This window comes from Postia placenta (assembly GCF_002117355.1).
Source record: "Postia placenta MAD-698-R-SB12 unplaced genomic scaffold POSPLAscaffold_3, whole genome shotgun sequence".
NCBI classification, from domain to species: domain Eukaryota; kingdom Fungi; phylum Basidiomycota; class Agaricomycetes; order Polyporales; family Adustoporiaceae; genus Rhodonia; species Rhodonia placenta.
In genome coordinates this window covers 2,831,204-2,855,500 of record NW_020169834.1, presented here as the reverse complement: position 1 = coordinate 2,855,500, position 24,297 = coordinate 2,831,204, and the positions used below count along the sequence as shown (strand labels likewise).

Genomic DNA, 24,297 nt, shown 5'->3' with positions numbered 1-24,297 from the left:
TGGATCGAAGATGATCGAGTGGAGATCTTGTAAGCGATCGTGTGGTTCGCCGCTCTGCAGCCGCCACCATGTCCGCAACAAACGTGGATTTAATCCCTTTCCTGGAGGCAGGCACCCATTCAGAGGATAATTCCTTCGACCCAAGGCGTGTTTCGGAACATGGGGAACCGTCATGGCTTGCCTCGTACCGGTTTTTCCTTCTGGGTTCTTGGTTGAATCTGCTACTTGTCTGTGTACCTTTGAGCGTCATCTCACACTTGCTGGGCTGGAATGCCGGACTCCGTTTCGTCTTTAGCTTCTTCTCACTCATACCGCTTGCCGGGGTAAGTCATCATTGTGCCCGTATAATATACGTGAACTCGTCAAGCTGACCACGACGTCAGTTATTGGGTACGGCGACTGACCAGATGTCAGCAAAGCTCGGTCAGACGCTTGCCGGCTTGATCAACGCGTCGTTTGGTAATGCAGTGGAGGCAATCATCGGAATCGCTGCTCTTTCACAAGGTTGAGTGTAGCCCTACAAACCAGTAGCAAATTCTCACGACCTCAAGCAGGAAGGCTGCGTATTGTGCAAACATCCGTATGTAGAGCGTAGAACACCATGCATATATCTTGCTCACTATGCTAATTTTATTAGATGCTGGGATCTGTCCTATCAAATTTACTGCTCGTCTTCGGCAGCTCACTGATCGCAGGTCCGTGTAACGACGTCGTGTGTTGCTTAGTTTAAGTTCACCATGACTGGCATCTAGGTGGTTTGAAATTCTCTGAGGTCAAATTCGACCCCACTATAGCACAGACGTGAGTATCTCCTTACAACGCTTGTAGGTAGCCTGTTTACACTATCGATCAGTTCAGGTTCAGTACGTACAAGCCACATTCGTCCTGCCATCTACTCCATCTCATGAACGACAGTTGATGACTCTGACATGCATTGGTATAATTGTACTTTCAGGCGGACGCGTCAAGAGGCGCTAATTCCATGTCTGCGTAGCCCTCGTCCTTCCTGCAGCATACCACTACAAGGCCATTGGCGAGATAGCAGATTCAGATCAGGTTGACACGGCCGCCTCCAAATCAGTCAACGGGGTCTCTCAATTGTCTCGTGGCACGGCCATTCTACTTCTAGCAGTCTATACGTGTTACCTGCTGTTCCAGGTCAGATTGTTGATGATAATTCTGCAACTCCACGCTGATTATATACGTAACAGCTCAAGACTCACGCGTTTCTGTACAATGTGGATACCTCGCAGGAGAAGAGACCTCACACAGAGGCCCTTCTTCCCAGTGAAGAAGACGAGAAGCCTGAAATGAACGTTCCGGCTGCCGTCTCGGCGTAAGCTGCATACTTGTTACTGTCCGGTATGCTCATTCATGTTACATGCAGGTTACTTTTGGTGACTGGTGTGACGTCATTTTGTGCTAGCTATCGTGAGTCGAAAGCCATCCGTTGCGTGTTACTGGTAATTATCACTCCCTTGCAGTCGTTGCATCTATTGAGGAAACCGCCGAGCGGTATGGTATACCGGAGCAATTTATCGGGACCATCCTGCTACCCATAGTCGTGAGTGTGCTGTGTCTATTGACTGGGCTGATGATCCCGACGCGCATCACCCCAGTCGAACGCCGCGGATCATGCCACCGCTGTCTGGATGGCACGCAAGAACAAGATGGAGATAACCATAGGCATTTGCGTGGGCAGCTCAATCGTAAGCATTCGCACACTCCTAATGGGTCGCTCATGCTAATCCGTGCTAATCCGTACGATAGCAAATTCTGGCATTCGTAGTCCCATTCCTTGTTCTCGTTGGCTGGGCGTAAGTGCCATGCATTTATTCAACTGGCCATGTTGATTTTAAAGCCAACAACAGAACACGTCACGACCTATCCCTGAATTTCGGCGGGTTTGAAGTGAGTCACAAGAGCGTGCGGCTCTGCCATGCGATTGCTCATCTGCGACCTTTGAAGACCATCACCCTATTTGTCGCTGTTGCGTTTGTCCAGTATCTCATACAGTGCGTGATTATCTTTGTTATGACTCAACCCATCTCACGGACTGCGCTCCAGAGACGGGAAGTCGAATTACATGGAAGGCGTGATGTGCGTACCGTCGACGAACATCACGCTGATGCATCTATCTGAACCTCAGTCATAGGCTCATATCGCTGTATTTCATGATCGCTCTCTCGTGTACGCACATTCACTGTTTCGCACGTTGTGGGTCTGCTAACATCCTGCATTTCAGTCTGGGCGTCCTAAAAGCATCGGCTAAAGACATCATATCAATACTGACTACATTTAGAGCATTGTGATATGTCTGGCTGACCGCATAGATCTACTGTATCCCTCGCATTGTTGCTTCAACGCAACACTCTATCGATGGCTACACCATACGGAGACTGGAATTCGATGCTCCAACAACCGCTACGTAATTACGCTATAAGATAATGACGACGTACACCATTACGGGTATTTGCGCTGAGCGCACGGTGACACCTACTTTCAGTCACTCAGTCAGGTACTATGAGATAAGGCTGTCGCCCTGGAGCTCCTCAAACTTCTTGCGGGCGAGTCGTACGTTCATCCGTAACGCAGCGGTTTCTGTGCACGGACACATTAGGCAAAAACGCAGACATGTAGGGGATCGTGCGTACCTATTGTGGGATCATGCACCACGATCAGTACATACGTATTTTTCGTGAGCTCGTCGAGCACCGCGGTGAAGTCATCGAGTTCCATCTCGAGGGAGTGGAACTCTTCACGGACGCGCGAACATGCGTGTTTGAATGCCTTGATAAGCTCCGAGGTGCGTTCGTACCGCGTCGGGGAGAGCTTGTGCGGATCGGAGTCCTGCTGGACACTCGTGTGTGGTATTGACCGTGAGTACGTTGTGGATGTGAAGTTACTGGATGTGTGTGTCGAGGAAGGCGTGGAGAACGAGGGGGACATAGTGGGTGGAGAAGTGATGGCGGTGGGCGATGCGGGGGGTGGTGTGGACGTTGCAATGACCAGGAAGGTTGTGCGCTCAAAGAGGATCACTTCCGTCGCGCTGCAGGCTTGAGCGAGGACTGTAAGATGTTTCGAGAGCACCGCCGCGTTTGGGATGAGAGTGTGCACTATCCGCGACCACGCCTGGTGATATCTTTATGAGTGGTTCTAATTACAAGAACAGAACACGTTTTACCTTGTATAGACTTTCATCGTATATGCTCGTGCCGAACACTGTAACCTCGACGTCTGCACTTTCTTGCTGGAGTTCGTGCGTCTTCCTCTCCAACACCGCAGCCCGGTCCCCTCGCACCAGATCAATCTTGTGCACCAGCAGGAACACCGCCGCCTCGGGGCTGTTCTTGCGTAGGGCAGCGAGGCACCCGCGGTAGTACGCGAGATCCTTGCTCATATTGCGCGATTCAACCTCGAAGACGTAGATCATGACAGCAACGTGCTGGAAAATGGTGGACTGTTGCTGCGCCAGGTACGTCTCCATGAAGGTGTCCTGGCCGCCACAATCCCAGAGATTGAGAATGAGGTCGCCGAGGAAGCGCACATGGTTCTGTTCGACATCGATAGTTGCACCGAGTCGCGCAGTAAGCGATGCAGGGTTGTTCGAGCTGGCATCGAAAGATGAGCGCGTATAGAGAATGTTGGTCGGCACTGGTGCTCACAAGATCAACGAGCGCATGGACGTCTTGCCGCTGCCCGACGCCCCCATTAATACCACCTGCGAAGATATGTATTCTAAGTATTGTATCCTTCGGAGAACTGTAGGTGAGAACTGACCTTTTTCTTCATAGTTTCGGTCGACTCGGCTTAAGCCTAGCTATGCGTCCACTTGAGTTCCGATCCAGGGGCACTAATACTGTCCAAATCCTGTGTAAGTCAATCGCATGCGCCTCAAATGCACGCGTTGACAGAGCTTGGCGACAAAGAGCTTGGGAAAAGGCTCTTGGGACGTGGAGGAAAGGGAACAGTTGAGACGGATGAACATGGGTGGCGGTTGTTGCTATGAGGTAATTCAGCGGTTTCAATTGAGCGGGCTCGGGCGTCTTTCTATAAGCAGTCGAACACCCGAGACGCGACTAAACATTCGACGCAATGAAATGGACTGAATAAATGGCATACATATTGCTTGTCAACAGAGAGGCCAAGGATCTATACATCACTACCTACGCGCGCGAAGACTACATTGCGTTGCGGCGTACGCGTACGTTAGTACTGGGATTGCAGGACAAATACATGCGAACACTCGAGACTATCCACGTCCGTTGGTACCGTCCCGATGTTGTACGTTGCAAATCTGAAAACAAGCAGGAGTAGAAGTAGAGAAGACGAAAGAAAGATGGGATGTGAGCGAGCCAGTTGATTATGATAACTGTAGGCTGCAGAAGCAAATAGAGCAACCGGTGCCGGCGATGGTGATACAGATTAAGTCAGAGGAGCATACAAAAAGAGAATCAGAAAAGAGAGAAGGAGGGTTGTTGAGCCTCGCGCCAGGCTTTGTATTCAAGGAATTCGTTAAATCGTTGCGGTGTTCTTTGAGATGATTTGCGGAAGGATTTAGAACCCAGGCATGCCACCAAGGCTCATATAGTTCTGCCCGCCGACGACGGGCATGGGTCCGGGGCTGGGGTGCCGCATAACGCTCTGCATGGCGTGTGGGTTCGCGAACGGCGAGCCCATGCCGCCCATGTTCATTTGCATCTGCATTAGGGGGTTCATACCGAGCATGTTCATGTTCATCTGTTGCATCCCCATGTGTTGCGCGGCATAAGCGAGAGCGGTTGGGTTAGACATCGCAAATGGGTGCTGTCCGGACGTGCCGGTGGGCGACATTTGCCCTTGGCCGGTCGACTGCATGGTCATGGGCGTCTGTGAGGGCGATGACGCGCCTTGCTGAACTTGGACTTGGCTTGCTTGCACCTTCTGCATAGCTTGTAGCTATCAACATACACATGAGCTCAGCTTGTAGATTCAACACTGATATGAAGCCAAACCTCATAGAAAGCGAAGTCCTGCAGGAGCGACGTCCGCGCCGGGTGGGTGTGGAAGATGCGCAACATCTCCTGACCGGCATCTGGCAAAAGCTCTTGAGTGTCACGCGAGTTCGTGACTGGCTTGCGCTCTTGGGTATTGCTGAATAAATCTCGTTAATTCGTGCCCAAGCATTTATCGAGGCGAACACATACTTCAGTCTGATGTGCCGGAGGTTCGCGTTGGGGATGTCGCGCACGAAGATCCACCTGACTTTGAAAACGCCCTTCCACTTATCCGAAGCCCACACAGTGCTGCTACGGGTGTAGTCAACCTGCATGTGCAGAGAGAATAAGCTATCGGAAGTATCAAAGAAGGTACCCTACTTACAGGTGTTAGCATCTCCGCCATTCCACAGAAATGCCCGCTATAGCTGGTCAGACAGAGATGACAGACGAAATACCATTGCCGTACCTCGCATTGACGCTGAAGAAGAGGTAGATAGGACCCCTACCAGCGGTCTCTTTGAAGGCCTTGTCCAATCTTTTATTTCCGGGATCCGTAGAACTCCAGATTTCATACTTGAGCGACTTATGGACGTCATCCTCCGTGTACGATTTGATAACGAAGTACCGCGCCTGTTCACCTGATTTTAGAGAAGGCGCGATATGACAGAACGTATACGCACAAACAGCGGCCTCGTGTCGAAGTCAACGGGGTTGTAGCCTTTCGTGGCAATCAAAGTTGGCACGTCGATCGGCGAGCCAATAAAGTTGTCTAGAGGGCCGCTCTGAGAGCCGCCCTGGGATTGCGCGCGACTGTGCGCACTGGCCTGGCTGAGGTTTGGAGAAGTAATTCCCATACGGGGAGCCTGACTCTGGTTGAGATAGTGCGATGGGATAGGCGGAACATTCGGGACATCGCCCCCGTTGCCGTTCTTGCCGCCCTGATACAAGTGGTGCAGGCTGGGGTTCGATGCGCGTCCACCGAGAATCCGCTCCTTCTGGTCCCAGGTGGATGTACCAGAGGCGGTGAATGCCCGGTCGCGCCCCGTGTGTGCCTGTGGCTGCTGCTGTTGTTGTTGCTCCTCGCGTGCCTGGGAAACTGGTGACAATGCATGTCCGATAGGCGGAACGTATGCGGATGCGCTTTGCGCGGCGTTCTGCATGTTGCGCCCATCGAGGTCAGTAACGAGTTGCAGCTTCCGGGATGAGCCGGTGCTACTACCAGAACCGCTGCGCATGCCGGGTGCCTGCATGGGTGGCGGGTGGGACGGATTGAAGCGCGGAGGATGCGTGGACTGTCCTTGCTGAAAGTTGCCCGCGTTCATGTTATACTGTTGGTTTATTTCCATAGCAGACAACGCCATCGAGACTTCGTCGATGCCCGTGTTGCCATTTCCGCTAACTTGATTGCGCCAGTCGTTTCCGGGCGTACTCCAAGGCGACGATCTACCCATGGGGCTGCCAGGGTACTGACCTTGGCCATGTTGCCCGGATGATCCGAAGTACGAATCCTCTTCTGCGTAAGTGCTGTCATTATCGTACTCCTCCTCAGCATTGGTGGGACTGGGACTTTGGGCACCAGAGTACGAGATGCCCTTAGCTTGACTCTTGACCGGACCTGCCTGGATCGTGCCTGCACGCTTGAGGCCGGAAGTAAGGTGACGCACACCGGCAGCGGCGGTAGGGTAGTTGAGACTCTGGTGGCGGCGAACCCCAGCCTGGCCGCTCGGAGGCGGAGAAGGACCTTGGGGAAGACCGCTGCCAAAATGTGGTGACAGTGGCGATGCAGCCGACGAGGACGAGTCCATGCCATGGTGGCCATGGTCCGAGACAGTCATATGCTGCCAGAAACCGATGAGAAGACAGATCGTATGGTGGCGGATTGCAAAACCATACCTCCTCCTCATCTCGGAGGCCTCGCATCTCCTTCTCCCATTCCTCCTCGTCGCCTTCATGCCCGGCGATAGCGGACAGGCTGTTCAGGGTTCTCGGAGTGTGTGAGCCGGGTTGGCGGCCAGGTTGACCACCAAAGGCTGTTGTTACAGACACCACCCCAACACGATGCCATGGTCAGACTGCGGAGCTCAACGTGCTCGGGATGTGCACAAGCCTGACTCACCCCGATGGTAACGCGTTGGGAGAGATGCCTGTCGGTGCAGAGAGGACTTCTCCCCTACAGCGCCGATGCCTCCGACCCAGTCGTGGTCGACAGGCTCATCTTCGGCCCAGATTTGCTCGCCTTGGGGGTCTTCGAGCTCTGAGATAGCAATTTTTGAAGTTGGCCTGGTCGATCGCGATGCAGCAGTGATAGTGTGATGGCGACGCACAGCACCGCCAGAAGCGGCGGTCGACGCAGGGACTGGGGGAGGAGAAATGGGATGGCCAGACTGCGAAGACATGGCTCTGCGCAGGTGAGGTCGGCGGTCAAGACGAAGAGAAGATGGAAAGCGAGGACCGCGCTGCCGCAGGGCGGTTACTGCAATCCGGTTTCCGGTATATACCATATTTAGACATATCCCAGGTTATCTCCGGCCAGACACTACCACTCACTTTGCAAGTGAGCACTTTGCGAATAGGTGCATAACATGCGACCAGGGTTCCCCATCTCTACAGGGGAGTTCCTCCATCTTCTTCAGCGATGTATGCCTCCAGATGGCTGGCCTAGGGCAGTAGGTCGGTACCCAAGCTTTCGTCTCCCGTACTGCCTAGCTCACTTTCAGATCACTACCCCAGGTGTAGCAAATTCGGGCGGCCCTGATTCTGCGTGTCTCTTATTTCTCCTCGCCTCTGTCGTCAGAAACCACAATGGAGCCCGTGGGCTTCCCCAGAAAGTGGTCTCGCTGCATGTCAACCATGCATTGCAGAAGGCTTCCTTCGATATGGTTCACGCCGCTGAACAGGCCGCATTGAGGGCACAAGTCCACCATCGCACATTGAATATCCCATGGGGAAGGAGCTCGTACCCTGATAAGCCGCAAGAAAACCAGCCATCCGAACAGATAGCTCGGGACGCGAGATACAGACTGCTGTTTCGGACAATGATCCACGAAGACCTCCCAGCAATCGCCTATGGGCACCATGCTGATGATCAGGTAGAGACCGCCATAATGCGTCTAGCCATGGGCAGCAGTGACCTGGGTGCAGCTGGTATGCGGCCAGTCCGTCGATGGGGGATGGGTGAATCATCTGGTACGCAGCCGTACGGTCCTCACGGCATGAGCCGTTGGATTGTCCGACCGCTCTTGACTGTTCCTAAGGTGAGCCAAAGCTTATCTTCGATTTTGGACATTCTCACGTATGCTGCAGGACAGAATACTTCTCACATGCGAGACATATGAATTACTGTATGCCCATGACCCCACCAATTTCCAGCCATCCCTCACGCTGCGGAATGCCATTCGACATCATCTCTCGCAAGCCAAAACCGTGGATATGGGCGAAGACACTTTCGAACGCGAAGGGATGCCCAAAGGCAGAGATGTTGACAACCGCGCAAATACGGACAAAAGCGAAGATGCAAGCAAGGGGGAAGACATGCCCAGCGGCAAAGACATCGACAATGATCTTGCTGTATGTAGATGACCATGTGAGATTGGCTTTGGAAGCTTACAACGCCAGGGCCCCATATTTCCGCGGATAATGCCGCTCAGTGCTCTCTAGAAGAGCGCCCAGATGTCTTGAAGGCCATACAAAATCTCCAAAACAGGTCGCCAGACATTCCAGGTCGCGATGGCTTGCGAAATGCGGTAAGGCTGCTCGGTGAGCGCGTCGAGACGATTGATACGCAAGGTACGCGCTCATACATCACCGTTATGTGTTTGATTATGAGACAGAACTCTAGTCAACAACCACCTCGTTCGTGCTTGCCTTCCGTCACCTCCATCTACCGTAATCTTGCGCTCTCAGGCACTCTCACTCGTCACTGAGCCCGAGGTACGCGTTGCTCTGGTACGCCGCGTCCTCCGCTACGTCTCGCCCCGCCTCTGGGGAAGTCTACAAGCAGAGGTCTGTGGCGACCGCGAGCGGCTCGACGGCATTGTCCGGGCCGTCTGGGGAACGCTGCACGCGCCCTCCGCCCGTAGGAGTAAGTCCAGCGGCGCAAACGTGCTCTGGGTCCCTGGCATCGTGCGGCAAAACGGGCCCTTCCGCATCCGCAACGAGCTCAGCTGGAACCAGGGGTGGGCGTGGCTTGTGCGGCGTGCGAAGCCCATTGCTGACTACAAGCTTGCGCGGATCGGCCGCGCGAACACGCTCAACCGTGATGTGACCGATATCCTGCTGGACGGTATCCTGCGTCAAGGCCTATGTGAGGTGATGTACGACGCGCGGTTTCTCGTCACCATGGATATATCCGCCATGCCGGAGGACATTGCGGCGTCGATTACGTACAAGACGGGCCGTGTGTTCATCCTCCCAGGCCAGACTTGGCTGAATCCCCGAGTGGTCTGGCGCAGAACAGAGAAACCCGATGAAGAGCTGGCGAGCATTGGCTGGGATCTTGGCCGTTGGAAGCCCGTGGATGTGGCCTCGAGGCGATCAAAATGGATACAAATGCGGTGTATACGGACGTTGGAAGCTATATAGTCAACATTAAAGTATATTACCAGTTTTTTTTAGCTACGCCTTGCAATCAAACCGAACTTCTATGAGCAAGCGCGTATATTCCAAAGCTCTTACGGGGCCATCATCTGCACATGTCCACGAAGCGCTGCGCATGTAAATGTAAACGCATCAATCATCCGTGAACTTGATGCTGTGAACCTGCATCTGCATGACCGGAGAACCGATGATCAGTTGTATATGTCCAGATGAGGGACACGGATACACACCGATATTTCTCCTCCGCGGTAGCTCCCCCTCTTTTTCTTGTTCTTTTCCTTCCGGAATCCAGCACCACGCGTGACGATCAAGTCGCGGGCTGCACGGTGGCCGTAATCATCTTCAACCCCTCCCTACATAGTGCTTAGATTAGCACTGCGTATGATATGATGGTGGCTTGGATTAAAAACGACGCACCCTCGCCTCGAACCGATTATCCCTCAGTCGCTCGTCCAAAAACTGCACAGTGTCTGGCTTCACACGCTGGAAAGGCGTGTTGCTCTTTCGCGGTTTGCCCTTGCCGTTCCCGTTTCTGCCGTTCCCATTCGGACCGTCGCGAAATGTGTCTGCACTCGCTGCGGCTTCTGGGGTCTCTGGCTCTTGAGCAGTGCTCACAGTTGCACTGGGGACAGAGGCCCCGCTCTCGGAGACCCGACGCTTTTTGACGACCTTAGTATCGGGATCGTGGAGGGAAGTTTGGGGTGGATTTGGAATCACCACCTTGCCCTTGCCCTTGCCCTTCTGCTCTTTGCTAGCCTTCGGCTTGGAGCTTGCGCTCGATGATGACGAAGATGAGCTATCCGAAGACGAGTCCGAGTCCGAATCTGAGGATGATGATGAGGACGATGATGACGAGGACTCGTCGCCTGAAGACGAGTCCGCCTTCTTGCTCTTTGCAGAACCAGTCTTCTTGTCCTGCTTTTTTGAGCTGGCGCTCGCCTCTTTTGCATCCGGATCCGTGATACCGGTTACGGCCTGCTGCTGTTTGGCAGAGGCTTTGACTTTTGGTTTCGCCTCCTCCTCGCTCGTGCTAGAGTCGCCGTCCGAGTCCGAATCGCTATCCGAATCGCTGTCGGGGTCGCTGGAGCTGCTATCGCCGCTCTCGTCATCTTTCTCTTTACCCTTTGCCTCCGTGGCCGACTGCTTCTTGACAGCTTTCTGCACAGGTCTGGCCGACTCCTCGTCGTCAGATGAACTGGAATCCGAGCTAGAGTCCGAGTCGCTGTCATCATTACTGTCCTCACCCGAAGATAGCGTCTTGCTAGACCTAGCAGATGTGTCCGTCTTGACGGGGGAGGCCGGTTTTGACGGGATCGCGGGTTTCTCTACCTTTGCCGCAGCTTTGGTAGCAACCTTCAGTTTTGCGTTGGACTTTTTTGCCTTTTCTATCAAAGTTGAATGGCTCAAGGCGCGAATACAATTAGACGGTGCATGAGCACTTACCCGAATGAGATGAAGATGATGACGACGCTAAGACACACCCGTCAGCATGGCATGCAGGCTCAGCATAAAAGCCATACGTACAAGATGAGTCGGAATCAGAGCCAGAGTCGGAATCATCAGAAGAACTCGAGCTAGACGAGGCTTTACGGGCATTGCTTCAGCACACAGTGGCAGTTTTGATTAAGGAGAAACGCACAGTCCGAGTCGGAATCCGAGTCATCCACTTTCCTGCGAAGAGACTATGAGCGAGAGAAAGGTAGAGTCTGCGCACGCTCGCTCACTCGGCCAGTCGTGAAGCCTTCCACTGCTTCAGCACGTCCTCAAGCTTTGCCTCGGCCTTGACGCCTTCCTTCAAGACGACAGTGCCTTTCGCAGCGCTCTTGATCGCCCCCGCGGCTTTTTTATGTGACCTCCTCGAAAGAAAGTCATAGATGAGGGCATAGGTGACTGAACGCCTGTATGATCAGTTGATCGGCATTCAATGCGACCGGCGTACGTGCTTACGCGCGAGGCTTCCGTCCGTCGCACCCTGTTCAGCGGGCATTTTGTCCCTCTATTTCGGCCTGCAGATTGTAGCGCAAAACAGTCAAGAAACGAAAACTCGGGATGAAGTGCAGCCACCCTCGCTAACCAATAGGAAGCGCAGGAGCGGAAATCTGCCACCGACCACAAGCAAGGACAAATATCTGGTCGCTGTTGTCAACGATGAGCGCCAGCCTGCACGCGTCATCCAACAATGGCTTCAATAAAAGGCCCAGCCCCTACGAGCAACAAGCTTGACGGCTCCCCACTCCGCATTGCCATCGTGCACTCGCGATGGAACAAGACTGTCATTGACGCGCTACTGGCCGGCACTATCGCGAAGCTCAAGGAGCACGGAGTGAAGGACAGCCACATTGTTGTGCAGTCTGTACCGGGTAGCTTCGAACTGCCGCTGGCCTGTTCCAAGTGTGTATGCTTGTTGTTCTTGCTATCGCTTATTAGAATCATTTGCGCAGGGTCATCACAGGGTCTCGCGTCCAGGCGGGCGCGAGCGCAACTGATCTGCTTGGGGGGCTGTATATCGGAACATCTTTGAACTCTCCTCGCCCTTCGTCGCGAGCAGCTACGCCTGCCCCGACAGTCGCATCCATGCCTAGCCAGCCCTTCGACGCGGTTATCGCCATTGGCGTGCTCATCAAGGGCTCCACCATGCACTTCGAATATATCTGCGACAGTGTGTCGCATGCCTTGATGAGAATCCAGCTGGATACTGGCATCCCTGTTATCTTTGGCGTCCTCACTGCACTGACGGACGACCAGGCGCTGGAGAGAGCAGGTATCGGGCGGGGGGAGAGCAAGGGTCACAATCATGGCGAGGACTGGGCTTCTGCCGCAGTCGAGATGGCTTCCCACTCGCGACGCTGGGCAGAAGGCAAATTCTGAGGTAGGGGCCTCTTGGAAGACAGTATTTGTAAGATGCACAAGACTTTGACAATAGGTGTATAACATCAGAAAGCCTGCTCCCATAGGCATGCAGAACCCTAGAAATAAAATGTGTCTAGGAAAATCACAGGTAGCAGCGGAGATGATACTTCGCTAGTCGAGGACTCAGAGCTCATGATTCGCGAACGCAAAACGTGCTTCATTTTGCGTATTCGATTGCTGTGGTGTTCTACGTACCTATACATCCCAAGGGCCTAGTGCTTCAAGGGCCCTGAACTTGAGCCATCGACTGAATGCAGTCCTTATACATACCGGCGGGGTTATAGTTTAGCTAAATGGGTATCTTGGGACCGCATTTTGGGAATGCAATATCAAGTAGACTTCTCACGTTCAGATAGGTTTATCTAGGAGGTTTTCTGGTGTCTTCGTTCACTTTGCAGTGGCCTTCCTCGGCGAACAACATGACGACTACATACTGGCAGCTTTTTGGTTTCCAGAAGCACCTCGAGTGAGAACTCCATATCCCCACTCGCGCAGTTCCACTGATTAGGAATATAATTCGTTTCTAGGGAGCTTCCCCGTGCCCTCGTACATCCTGCAGGTCAGCAGAACGAGGACGGCGTAGATGTTGTGCTCGGTATGTTCATTTGTAGACCTATCATGTTTATCATACTACACTTACAGGGACGGCATACCAGGCATCCGCCCGAACGGCGCGTCGTATCTCCTAGTTCCCGATATCCGTTATTACAATCTTCGCCTAAGCAGACCACGCGTTAGATCCTCGCCATGGCCGGGGGACTGTTTCATCTCGCTGTCCCCCATACACTTCCCCAGCATGGCCGCTTTGGACGAGAAGAAAAAGAGCTACGATTCAAACAAGAAGGACAAGAGGGGACCCCGAGATCGATCGAAAGCGAACACCACATTCACCTCGCTTGGTGACGGCCTCTCGAAAGAAGGTATCGAGAGAGCGTCGTTTGAACACCAGCGGTGCGTACCTTGCGTATATGTTTAGTCTAAAAACCTAATGACCAACGCACAGTATCTTATATCACTTGTACCGAGGCGAAATATATGATCCTCGAGAGTTCGCTCTTGCCACTCTTTCTTGGATGAAGGATGCTCGCTTCATTGCATTCGCCTTCAACACTTGGTCCGTCGATAGTCGCGATTACAGCGAGCGGGAGCGCGATCCCAAACTGCTGGATATCGGAGTGACTGAATTCCCCCCTCCATCGGGCAGTCATGAATTCGTAGCGCGTTCTAGTGTGCACTTGGTCAACAATGAGAACCGCTTTCTCAACAACCCGGGCAAGAGACGTATAGTAAGTCTCTCCGCTCTTGCGTTGGCAAGTAGAAGCTAAGCCGTCAAAGCCCTTCGAGTCTGGAGAGAGTAAAATTGTTGAGAGATTGGAGATTGCCACACGCGTTCGGGAATTACTTTTACCATCTGGAAGCTCCAGGACCCCATCTCAGGTCCTGTTGTTTGTTCATGATGAGCAGAGGTCGTTGGCGCTGTTACGTGCACTTGGAATAGACACGTCACAGTGGACCTCCGGATTGATGTCTTTGCTATACGGCAAGGACTTCTCCGGCAAACCTGAGCGCGATCGCTATGACGATCGCAGAGTCAGTGACCCGCGGTCTCGGTCACCGCGCCGGAACGGGGATCCACGTCCACGACCGCGTTCGCGCTCTCCGAGGTCTCAGGCCTCCCTGCGGGTGCACATAATCGATGTGCGCCAGCTGTACTGCGTGCTGAAGCAAGTCGCTCCTCTCGTAGATACGGTGCGCTCGAATGCTTCCGAACTGGGTGTGCGAGACATAATGGGCATCAATGAGAGTGATGGCACGTTCAAGATGGCAAATGACATGAATAACGGGCTGTGTGCAGGCAGTGAGAGCAGGTGAGGACGGTGAACCACCATTTTGGTAGACTGGCTGATGGGAACTGCGCCAGATTGCTCGGGTACATGTGGCACTCCATGGCCTGCGGTTCTCCCATAGACGACCAGCGCATGCTGCGCTGGCATTCCAAGTTATCGGAAACGGTTGAGGACCACGCTACGGAAGAGTCGACGTCCAATGCCAATGCGAGAGATTCTGATGATGAAGAGGAGATGGACCCAAATGATATGTTTCAATCCGTGGCACCCACTCCATCCGGGAGCTCTGCCCCAGCGAAGAAGAGTTCACTTTCTATCTTGGAGCCGGGTGGTTGGGAGGACGAGTCGGATGACGACGAATGAGAGCTAGAAACTAATGTAATGCGCTGTGATTGCACTATGTAGCAACTGTTTTGCGCACGCCATCTAGTTCGCCTCTACGCCCGTGTACACATTTCGCTCAGAGAGATGGTAAAGGATCCGTGGTCTGGTCAGTTTTGCTCGACGAGGTTTAAGACGAACTGCCACACTTGCCAAATGCGGACGTAGCCGGATATTGGACGCGCCTTGTCTTCAACCACGGCATTCATCCTCTGGCCGCGTTCGACTCCTTACACCCCCGCAATCGTAGCTGTCTACCAACGCGTTGCTCTGGGAGGAGTTCCTTTGTAAAGATTGAGCGCACACCATGTCTTTGCTCTCGGAGCGACAGAAGGAGGAACTGTAGGTCGCCCGCTAATGCGCGGTGAATGAGACGGGTGCTCAGGTCATCAATACAGTCACAAGTCCATCCTGGAGTATTTGCACACAAACAACTTCACGGATGCATTTAACTCCATGAAGTCGGAGACCGGCATTGACTATAAGCCGGACCCCAAGGCGAAATATGCAGGATTGCTGGAGAAGAAGTGGACGAGCGTGATACGGTTGCAGAAGAAGGTACGCGCATGTTTCGTGTCGCTTAACGTGGCATGTGTAACGGCATCTATGCAGATCATGGATCTGGAGAACCGCAATGCTGCATTGCAAGAGGAGCTGTCCCTTTCTCCAGCCAAGCGCGCCCAGATGCAGACGGACTGGGTTCCGAGAGCACCTGCAGCATATGTTCTGACCGGACATCGCGGACAAGTGCTCAGAGTCGCTTTTCACCCTACGTTCAATCTGATCGCGTCCGCCAGTGAAGACGCAACGGTGAAGATATGGGACTGGGAGACCGGTGAATTCGAGCGCACGTTGAAGGGGCACACACGAGCCGTCAATGACGTTGACTTTGACAGCAAGGGCAACCTCTTAGGTGAGTTATATACGAATACAGGGTATATGCTATGCATGTACGCTTGCGCTGAACTCGCGCCACGTCTCAAGTCACTTGCTCTTCGGATTTGTTTATCAAGATTTGGGACGTACAGAACGATTGGCGAAACACCAAAACATTTCCCGGCCATGAACATACCGTATCGTCTGTCCGATTTATGCCTGGCGACCAGCAAATCGTTAGTGCGAGTCGAGATAGAACAATAAGGATCTTTGATGTCGCCTCTACGTTTGTGTTATTCTGCTCGGCGAATTGGCTAATACTCACAGCGCTGCTCTTAGACATCTCGTCCGCACCATCATGGGGCATTCAGATTGGGTCCGTTGTATAGAGCCATCTGATGATGGTCGCTTGATAGCAAGCTGTTCCAATGATCAGGTCCGTTGTGCATTTCACTTCTCATGTCTGCACAACTCGAGCTATTCGCAGACGGCCCGCATCAGCGATCCTCTCACTGGCGAGACGAAGATGGAATTCAGAGGCCATGAACACACCATAGAGGTGGTCGCATTTGCCCCCATCGTTGCTTACACAGCAATTCGTGAGCTGGGTGGTCTTCCAGTACGCCAGCTTCACCCCAGATTTTGCAGCGAACTAATGGTGACATAGGACAAAGATCGAACGAAGCGGTCTGGTACATACCTCGCCACAGGCTCTAGAGACAAGACAATCAAGATTTGGGACACACAAAGTGGACAGATGATCAGAAGTCTGGTATGCTCAGATTATCAGTGTTGCGTGCGAAGTCCTAATGCGGGCTTTTTCTAGGCTGGACACGACAACTGGGTGCGGGCACTCGTCTTCCATCCTACAGGCAAATTCCTCCTGTCCGCCTCGGACGACTATACAATACGCGTATGGGAGTTATCAACGGGGCGTTGCGTCAAAACTGTGCAAGCGCACGGTCACTTCGTCACATGTCTAGCATGGGGACGACAGGCAGGCGCACAAACCGCCGACGCCTCACCTAAGACAAACGGCGCGTCAGCAGACGGCAAGCCCCCCGAGACGGAGAAGTTTGTGAATGTTGTTGCTTCTGGGAGCGTGGACCAGACTATCAAGATCTGGCTCCCATGAAGCGTGGAAGATGGATGGACGGATAATTCTACTTTCTGTGAGCGCAAGTTAATCGCTGACTGTTTGTTCGTTTGCTGTCGCTGAATACTAGACGTATGGTAATTGTGGGTCTTCTGCATATATCGGTTCGGTGAGTGGGCACTCCGATTGCGCAAGCAAATATACTAAAATTGGACTGAAGGGCGGTCGGACCAGCCTTGTACAGTCGTTAATCCCTTGTTACCCTTTTTAATGCCTCCGACTCCAACTACACTCTCGCTGCTCGTCTGCTGCATCCCTGTTACCCTTGTTGAGTTCGCATCTGCACGCATACCCAGCATCATGAAATATATATGTCGAACAAATGTATCTTCGGCCTGAGCTCCCGCACCATTTTCCTGTGAGTAACTCCTGGAGGCAGCGGGACAAATGAAATCGTTTCCGCCGTCATATAGGAATATGAAATTTATCGTTTTCTTCATGCGCCACATATTAATACCCATAATTACGATGAGTATAGAAACTGTACGTACTGCAGCGGGAAATGAAACCAGCCATGACCGTGTAAGCGCTCATAGCAGAAGCGCGCCACGCGTCGACGCGTCCAAGTCGCGTCTCCTCGTCTTCACCGTGATGTCTGAATGCAGACCTGTTGGCAATCACAACAAAAGACCCTACACAGTCCCTTTATGTGTGCACAATGATAGACAATAACATTAACAGGCGTGATGTCATAATCAGTGCGACGCGTCACCAGCAACGAGTGGCCCATAAGACAAAAGCGGAAACGGCTTGTACTTTGAGGGTCGGTGCCGAGTATAAAAGCTCTCCTTAATCCTACCTCTTTCTTACTCATAACCATAACACACTTATCATCGCATCCACTGCATCTCGAGTATCCCATTTTATACCCTCTGTCATGGCACCTATCCGCCAGAAAGCCTCCGGTTCGCGTCGCCAGACCCCGATTGTTCGTGATTCCGGTAAAGGCACCTCCTCCAAACTAAGCTACAACGCCACGCCCCTTGCTCCAAGCTCTAAGGTGCGCAAATGTGGCGGTGGCGCTGGAAATGCATGTGTTGAAACCTCCAATCCGTAGCCTTCGACCACCAACTCCTCTCCGTTGACCTCGACGTCGACGCGAAGCAGCAGACCCACCGGTCTGTTCAGGTCGACGCCATACGACCGACCTGTGGACCCTCGTCCCAAGCGGCTCACCCTTAATGACCTAGAATGTGTCCGGACGCTAGGCAAGCCGCCACACACCCTTCCATCTGCCTCTGCTGACATCCGCCTCAGGTAAGGGTAGCTATGGACGCGTGGTCCTAGTTCGCACCCATGAAGACTCTACCATCCCTGAATTGCCACATGGCGCCCAGTTCGCGATGAAGGCGATTTCCAAGAAGGGCCGGCATCATCGCCAGCGAGTGAGTTGGTGTATAAAGTGTGGCGTGTGGCTCGTTAACTTTGATCGCAGGGTAATAAGGAACCTCGCGAACACTCCAAGCGCATCAAGGACTCGCGCAACGCTGAGCGACGGTTCCTCGCTGAGCTTCCCTGGCATCCTTTCATCAATGGGATCATGGATGCCTTCGATGATGACCGCAATTTGTACCTCATGCTCGAGCTGGCCCCCTGTGAGTCGCTGCATAAGTACTTGAGGAGGAAGCGGGACCCCATCCCCAGTGCCCATGCGCGCTTCTACTTCTCGAACATCGTCCTTGGCCTCGAGTTCCTGCACTCTCGAGATATTGTGCATCGCGACTTAAAGCCGGGGAACATCCTCATGGGTGCAGACGGGTATCTGATGATCGGTGATTTTGGGTGCGCCACGCACATATCAGAGGGCGGCCGATGGCAGGGTATTGGCACGCGGTTCTACATGGCGCCTGAGGTCAACTCGGCGGTACGCACGACACCGGAGGCGTGCCACTTTATCGATTGGTGGGCTGCAGCAGTCATCCTCTACGAGATGGTCACGGATAGACATGTGAGTTCTGCCATGCATTGGTGATGTTGAGTGGCTAACAAACTTCTTGTGTCTGCCAGCCTTTCAAAGGCCCTGAGCACGAGCAGGTCTATGCTCAGTGTTTGGTGCATAATATCCAGTGGCCAGCAGGACACAAGGCCAACCAGGACCTGAAGGATCTTGTGGAAAGGATGCTCATCCCTGACCCTGCGGAGCGTTATGGCTGCATGGTCCTGAAGGGGGAGCATGATGAGGTGGGTAAGAACGACGAAGTCCGCATCCACCCATTCTGCTATGGGAAGGTCAACTGGAAGAAGATCATGGAGCGACGGCAGCTGGTGAGTGCAGCTCCTCTACTGCTATGTCGTGCGTGCCGTTGAAGATTTGTTCTTTCAGGCACCGTACGTGCCCGCGGCATACCCGGACCTCACTGCCGCGTGGCATACAGACCCAATGCCCGTACAAGAAAAGGTGCCGGGCATTCAGCTCGCTCAGGTCCCGCTTGAGTACCAATACGATTCACGGCTGCACCACAAGCATGACACGCAGAGCAGCAGTACCACGTAGCGAAATCTGGTAGACCTCGTCCCCCTACAATTGACGACACAAATATCCGTCGTCGCTGCCACCCGGCATGGTGACTATCCTACTCTCCCAAGCGCTTTGTCGGGGTCGCGCAGCTCCTGGCCAATGTGTCCTCTACTACCAAGCTCATTGCCTTCCTCGCGCAAATGTACCCAGAGAGTGCATCCATCTGGAACCAACTGGTGCACTTTGGCACTGTCCACGCTCTCGGAAAGCCTACGGTCGAGTTCAAAGCACGCGCAGCAGCCATGTTCTTGCCATGTACATCCTGCTAGGTGCGGCGTGAATCTTGGAGCCAGCATTCCGGTCCTCATGCGCGCCATTCATGCGGGTCAGACGTGTCATACAATCGCGTGGACTGCAAGGGTGATTCAGCACACGATGCCGGCCTTGCATGAGGTGTGGACCAAAGTTGACGAGATGCCAATATGTGATGCGACATGCACTGTCAATGAACTCGGCAATGATCACTCCTGGCTCCTGTCTTCAGCTCAACGTCTTCCTTCCGGCTCTCGATCTTATGGCCGCCAAGGGCTGTGTACGTTCGCTTCGCGTACACCCTACATGCCTCTGCCGGGCCATGTGCTCACTGTATAGCCCCGGTTCCTCGCCACCCCTTAGAGCTGCAGCGGGAGACAATAGCATGGTGAGGAGGGTGATCGCCGCGGAGTTGCGTAGCTGGTTCGTAGCCTCGTGTAGTAGACTATTAGTGGCGATCATATACGATCGATCTGCACTAACCTCTAGTGCGATCTGCAGGAAATGGATGACGAGACTGATGCGACACACCTTGCATCTTGGCATTCACGGGACTCTTTTGAGATGTCAGGACGCCCTGCTTCACACCGAGTAAGAGAACACAAGGTGGTGGTACATTTGATTTCTAAACGAGTGTGACAGGCCATGGAAGGACAGTGTTGGATCTGCTACGCTGCTGACATACCTACAGATGCTTACCTACAATTGCTATATACTACTAGTTGATCGTGCACATACGTCCCACCCCGCTCGGCAGGGACATACGCCAAGGACGCGGGGCTCGAGATTACGGGTACTATTACAGGGACGGTACTTCGAAGGAGGGGCGAGGCGGCGGCCGTCAGAGGAAAGGAGGGTCTACGATCAGGGCGTCCGTGTACAGCGCTCGAAAGCCCGGCGCGATTACAAATGTAGGCAGGTCCTGCGGAGGAGGCGCGTTACACGTCAGGACGGCCATGGATCGCGCGGCGTAGGATAGGGGCTGCGACTCACGGAGGCGGTCTGTGTTCCCAGCAGACGGGATACGAATTACGATAAGATTAGACGAACGCACGCGGGTCGAAGGGCGAAGACGAAGGCGGTTTCGGGTGCAATCAGTACAGGTAGGTATACGGGGTACGGCGCCGCTCGGCGCGTAAGATGCGTAAGGTCATGGCAAGCGGCACAGGCACAGGAGCCGCGTCTCACTTGCTGCGCCCGCGGGGCGCACGCACTTTCTCCTTCTGCTGGCGCGTCGAGTGCAGGCCCGGGTCGGAGAAGGAGTGCCCGAGGCGGCGGGTGGCACGCCGACGTCCGCGCGGGGGCTCGGAGTCGAGAGCCTTCCCGCAATCGTCGTCGTCGCCCGCCTTGTAGTACGCCTCGTCGGGGTCGAACACCGTCGGAGAGAGCTCCACAGAGGCATCCTTGGGCGGGAGCTCGAGCTCCTGGTCAAAGGCGCCGTCGTACTCGCCGTCGTACCGGAAGTCATCGCTGTCCGAGTCCGAGTCCGAATCAGAGCCCGAATCGTAGCCTGAGGGCGGGCCGCAGCGCCAGCGACGGTACCAGTTCCCGAGGACGATCTTGATCTCGGCGCCCATGCCGAGGTACTCGACGTTGCGTGCGAGGCCCTCCCAGGCGATCGTGCCTTCGTCGAGCGCGTCCTCGATGAACGCGGTCGAGCCGAAGTAGATGTAGTGCACGAGGAGGCGGAACGACGCGGGATCGGGCACGGGGAGGTAGATCGAGGGGTGCGTTGGCGGGGAGGGGAGGAGACATGGCACCGGAGGGATGCGCAGCGAGGTGCGCCGCGCGCGGCGTTCCTCGAGCTCGGGGCTCGGAGGGGTGGACGGGCGTGAGGAGAGAGATGGACTGGACGGGCTCTCGATGAGGTCGAAGGGCGATGCGCCACTGAAGAGTCCTCGAAGCAATGCCGAGTGCGCGCATAGATAGTCCATGTGCAGCTGAAGTACAATGTTAGTGCATCATTACGCTAAAATGTCAGTCTTAATGTACCTGCATTACCATCCGGGGAGCTGGACGAGATGAAGGCTCATGTATCTCCTGTTCCAGGTCATCTGGGTCAGAAAACGGGAGACACGCGTCTGCAGCTGTGTCATTGGAAGGTCCAAGAGCAGAAATTGAGGCTTTTGTATCCAGGGGGACAACTGCAGGTAAAGGAGCCGGAATGAGAGAAACTCGGACGGATGTAAGCCTACAGCAACATACCGATTGTGCAATCTGAGGTCTCCGGCTTGCTCCAGTAATGAGGAGCAAGGCGACGCAGCTGGTCAATAATATACTCGAGAGGGACATCTGCGAGAGCGGGGGGAGGGAAGGGACGAGGGACAAAGGCAAAGCCGTGCATGGATCGTCGGGGCGCTCGTATAGAAGAGGCGGAAAGAGGGTCAGGGAAAGAGGCAGAGGCCGGTGACGTGAACCGCTCAGCGTTCCGGGAGCTCTGCGAACAGACGGAAGGACGGCCTTGTCTTTTAGCACAGACCCAAAGGTTATTGTCTGCCGGAGACATATGTCAATTGTTTTCGGACGAGCGAGCGCGTGCGTATTGGAATGGGCGCTGCCTCTGGAGTGCTGCACCCGATCAGGTAGCCTCGTTCCGGCCGTGAGGCAGCCTAGCACAATCCAAGGCCAATTGTTGCTGCCGCAGGTGAAGGCGAAGGTGTAAAACTGATCCCGGGATCAGATGACGGGGGCAAAGGACAGAAAGTGGATGCGAAATGCATTCACTAGTTGTTATAAGTATGTTAGTAAAAGCCGGCGATCGTTGCTGCCTCTGTCAGACGACTGGCGACAAGGCGACGAGGGCTCGCAGAACTCTGCACCCTGCCCGGCGGTAGCCCAAACGAGGAGGTGAGGCACAGGGAATGGACGGTCGTCTATCTGCGTCTCCATCGCGCCGGACGGCGTTGCCGACATTTCTTATTGTTTTGCGCATCGCAACTGACTCCGCTTGAGATCCTCGTGTCCTCCGCATGCTGCTGTCCTCGACCAGATCCCACCGCGCCATCAGCTTCTCCAGTGGGCACCTCGAAATTCTGATTAGCCTATACCGGTGTCCTCCCTGTGCCCCTCTCGCAGTTGTCAAATCAGGCAAGTCCCCTTCCGTACTAGGCTTTGCTGTGAGTGGACCCCGAGAATAGCTCCTCTCAGCCGCATCGCTCTTACGTTGCCCCACACGCCCGATCCCGTCTCAATGTTCTGCCTCACAATAAACTCGGACTTAGTCGCCGCCTCTCCAGCCTCATAGCACGCCGGCGAGATAAACCTCGAGCTAGGCCTTGGTACGCTTCCACGATCTCCACGCGCTCATAGAGCGCTCACTTGACATAGGTCCCACTGCCACAAGCCACTCATCGTGCTCAATGAAGTGGCGGTGAAATTGTCCAGAGCTTGTGCACAAAGCAACGGCATTGACCGAGATGATATTCCGTTGTCCCCAGACGCCAGGATCGTACCACAATGATGGAGCACGTCAGTGTCGGGGTGATGTTCATACACTTGTCGATACGAGCCTACTTCGCAGCACCGGCAATGCTCGCCGACCACAATGGAGTCCCGTTATGGCAGTTCCCGGATTGAATCGTCACTGAAGAGGTTCTATCGTTATGTCTGCACTTCCCACTCGTGCTCATGAAGAATGTGCGTTGGACGAGGAAGACTGGACGAGAGCTTCGGGGTTATACACACGACACGCAATCGAAGCCGATGACTGGTGGTCGATAGCCCGCAACAAACCTTGTGTGAACAGAACCTAATACGATGACCCGTTTCCTCGATCGTCGGCAGTCCTGTCAAATGAACTCAGGCTCGGCTCCCAGCGCCAGTGTTCAACATTCAACAACAGCCCCGGCACGGTACCGACACAGCGCACGCCCTCGGCGTCGGATAGCCCGCATACATTCTGACGTTGACATACGCCATATACGGGTTCGTTTGTCCGGTCGAAACCATCGGCGGCGAACAGCCCCGGATCGGAGAATGAGCGCTCTGCCATAAGGGGTGGCGGAAGACGCCTGTGCGAACCGCTCCCAGAGCAGCGCAACCCCAGTCCAGCTATCGGTATCAGGAAATGTATGAGAGGGTAGCTTGAATCCCATGATTGTATTCGTAAATCCAAAGGGGGGCGCCGCTGCTCCTTGGAAGGTGGTCGAAAAGGGCAGGTGTCAGCGAGGAGTGTTATGCGGGTTCAATGGATTTGTCACGGCGTGATGGATCTGTCCAAGGGAGCATAGATGAGACGAGGCCATCTGATATGTGGACGTGTGTGTATCACCGCGAGTCTGGCGATGCCGTTCCGCGATGTGGAAAGCACCTTCGGACCCCCTCCTGCATTATTGTCTCGAGCGATCTACCGTGGGCACTTGCTTGGCATACTCTTCACCTACGACGTAATGAAGTGAATCGAAATTTTGTCTGGGGTACAAGCCCGGCGTTTGTCCGATCGGCAGATCTTGTCATAGTTCAACATTGGTAATATTGGCTACCCGCCCCAAGATACGTCGTGCGGCCCCGCATCCGCAGTTTCTACGTCCTAAAATTATTTGCACCTTGTGGATGGGAGCTTTGCAGGCGAACACACTAAAATAAGGGCAATCGGACGGCCCTGGCCGGTTCACCAGGACAACCTATTTGGGAGCTAAGTACAAGTGAAGTCTCCGATAAGCCGGGAAGCACCAAGCCCATCTGCTGACCAATTCCATACTATCTAACAAAAAAGCCAGTCAATGTTCGCACATACCCGACCAGCACCGGCCATCTTTGCTTCTCGTGGCAGGCCGAGTTGTC

The 24,297-nt window shown here is 54.1% G+C and overlaps 10 protein-coding genes across 10 annotated transcripts; 6 read left to right on the top strand and 4 right to left on the bottom strand.

Moving 5' to 3' along the window:
• Positions 1-68: 68 nt before the first annotated feature.
• POSPLADRAFT_1054300 (hypothetical protein) lies at positions 69-2,259 on the top strand (the record flags this gene model as incomplete). Its single annotated transcript, XM_024480507.1, has 18 exons — positions 69-323; positions 384-504; positions 555-580; positions 638-695; positions 753-801; positions 854-863; positions 916-937; positions 995-1,158; positions 1,212-1,336; positions 1,388-1,431; positions 1,485-1,564; positions 1,620-1,709; positions 1,771-1,817; positions 1,872-1,911; positions 1,969-2,015; positions 2,068-2,100; positions 2,156-2,190; positions 2,246-2,259. The coding sequence occupies 18 exons, from the start codon at positions 69-71 to the stop codon at positions 2,257-2,259; spliced, it is 1,260 nt and encodes a 419-aa protein (XP_024342357.1).
• Positions 2,260-2,321: 62 nt separating this feature from the next.
• Positions 2,322-3,792, bottom strand: POSPLADRAFT_1069449 (hypothetical protein; the record flags this gene model as incomplete). Its single annotated transcript, XM_024482347.1, has 5 exons — positions 2,322-2,601; positions 2,655-3,132; positions 3,185-3,611; positions 3,666-3,721; positions 3,781-3,792. The coding sequence occupies 5 exons, from the start codon at positions 3,790-3,792 to the stop codon at positions 2,522-2,524; spliced, it is 1,053 nt and encodes a 350-aa protein (XP_024342356.1). The 3' UTR covers positions 2,322-2,521.
• Positions 3,793-4,101: 309 nt separating this feature from the next.
• POSPLADRAFT_1073570 (hypothetical protein) lies at positions 4,102-7,375 on the bottom strand (the record flags this gene model as incomplete). The annotated part of the gene is made up of 8 exons (XM_024482621.1): positions 4,102-4,938; positions 4,995-5,133; positions 5,187-5,305; positions 5,362-5,398; positions 5,446-5,609; positions 5,660-6,817; positions 6,873-7,009; positions 7,096-7,375. The coding sequence occupies 8 exons, from the start codon at positions 7,373-7,375 to the stop codon at positions 4,558-4,560; spliced, it is 2,415 nt and encodes an 804-aa protein (XP_024342355.1). The 3' UTR covers positions 4,102-4,557.
• Positions 7,376-7,502: 127 nt separating this feature from the next.
• Positions 7,503-8,585, top strand: POSPLADRAFT_1039140 (hypothetical protein; the record flags this gene model as incomplete). Its single annotated transcript, XM_024477495.1, has 3 exons — positions 7,503-7,649; positions 7,710-8,233; positions 8,283-8,585. Coding segments are annotated over exons 1-3 (884 nt in total), but the record flags the coding sequence as incomplete, so codon positions are not given.
• A 1,181-nt stretch (positions 8,586-9,766) lies between these two features.
• Positions 9,767-10,061, bottom strand: POSPLADRAFT_1133830 (hypothetical protein; the record flags this gene model as incomplete). Its single annotated transcript, XM_024484402.1, has 2 exons — positions 9,767-9,928; positions 9,993-10,061. Coding segments are annotated over 2 exons (231 nt in total), but the record flags the coding sequence as incomplete, so codon positions are not given.
• Positions 10,062-11,754: 1,693 nt separating this feature from the next.
• POSPLADRAFT_1179274 (hypothetical protein) lies at positions 11,755-12,560 on the top strand (the record flags this gene model as incomplete). The annotated part of the gene is made up of 2 exons (XM_024488653.1): positions 11,755-11,966; positions 12,017-12,560. 2 exons carry the CDS (start codon positions 11,755-11,757, stop codon positions 12,441-12,443), a joined length of 639 nt encoding a protein of 212 aa, XP_024342352.1. The 3' UTR covers positions 12,444-12,560.
• Positions 12,561-12,904: 344 nt separating this feature from the next.
• POSPLADRAFT_1054294 (hypothetical protein) lies at positions 12,905-14,695 on the top strand (the record flags this gene model as incomplete). The annotated part of the gene is made up of 6 exons (XM_024480506.1): positions 12,905-12,951; positions 13,013-13,080; positions 13,142-13,436; positions 13,489-13,771; positions 13,821-14,353; positions 14,407-14,695. The coding sequence occupies 6 exons, from the start codon at positions 12,905-12,907 to the stop codon at positions 14,693-14,695; spliced, it is 1,515 nt and encodes a 504-aa protein (XP_024342351.1).
• A 223-nt stretch (positions 14,696-14,918) lies between these two features.
• POSPLADRAFT_1179270 (hypothetical protein) lies at positions 14,919-17,065 on the top strand. Its single transcript, XM_024488652.1, has 9 exons — positions 14,919-15,055; positions 15,112-15,271; positions 15,326-15,626; positions 15,698-15,875; positions 15,929-16,025; positions 16,077-16,208; positions 16,257-16,361; positions 16,416-16,854; positions 16,906-17,065. The coding sequence occupies exons 1-8, from the start codon at positions 15,021-15,023 to the stop codon at positions 16,722-16,724; spliced, it is 1,317 nt and encodes a 438-aa protein (XP_024342350.1). The 5' UTR covers positions 14,919-15,020; the 3' UTR covers positions 16,725-16,854; positions 16,906-17,065.
• A 557-nt stretch (positions 17,066-17,622) lies between these two features.
• Positions 17,623-19,052, top strand: POSPLADRAFT_1044899 (hypothetical protein; the record flags this gene model as incomplete). Its single annotated transcript, XM_024478635.1, has 3 exons — positions 17,623-17,745; positions 18,220-18,693; positions 18,753-19,052. The coding sequence occupies 3 exons, from the start codon at positions 17,623-17,625 to the stop codon at positions 19,050-19,052; spliced, it is 897 nt and encodes a 298-aa protein (XP_024342349.1).
• Positions 19,053-20,699: 1,647 nt separating this feature from the next.
• POSPLADRAFT_1054291 (hypothetical protein) lies at positions 20,700-21,859 on the bottom strand (the record flags this gene model as incomplete). The annotated part of the gene is made up of 3 exons (XM_024480505.1): positions 20,700-21,455; positions 21,508-21,659; positions 21,721-21,859. The coding sequence occupies 3 exons, from the start codon at positions 21,857-21,859 to the stop codon at positions 20,700-20,702; spliced, it is 1,047 nt and encodes a 348-aa protein (XP_024342348.1).
• Between the last annotated feature and the right edge of the window lie 2,438 nt (positions 21,860-24,297).

Coding starts and splice junctions, on each gene's coding strand:
- POSPLADRAFT_1179270 (XM_024488652.1), top strand. CDS start 15,021: ATGTCTTTGCTCTCGGAGCGACAGAAGGAGGAACT. Junction 15,056..15,111: donor GAGCGACAGAAGGAGGAACT/GTAGGTCGCCCG, acceptor TCATCAATACAG/TCACAAGTCCATCCTGGAGT. Junction 16,362..16,415: donor GACAGATGATCAGAAGTCTG/GTATGCTCAGAT, acceptor GGCTTTTTCTAG/GCTGGACACGACAACTGGGT.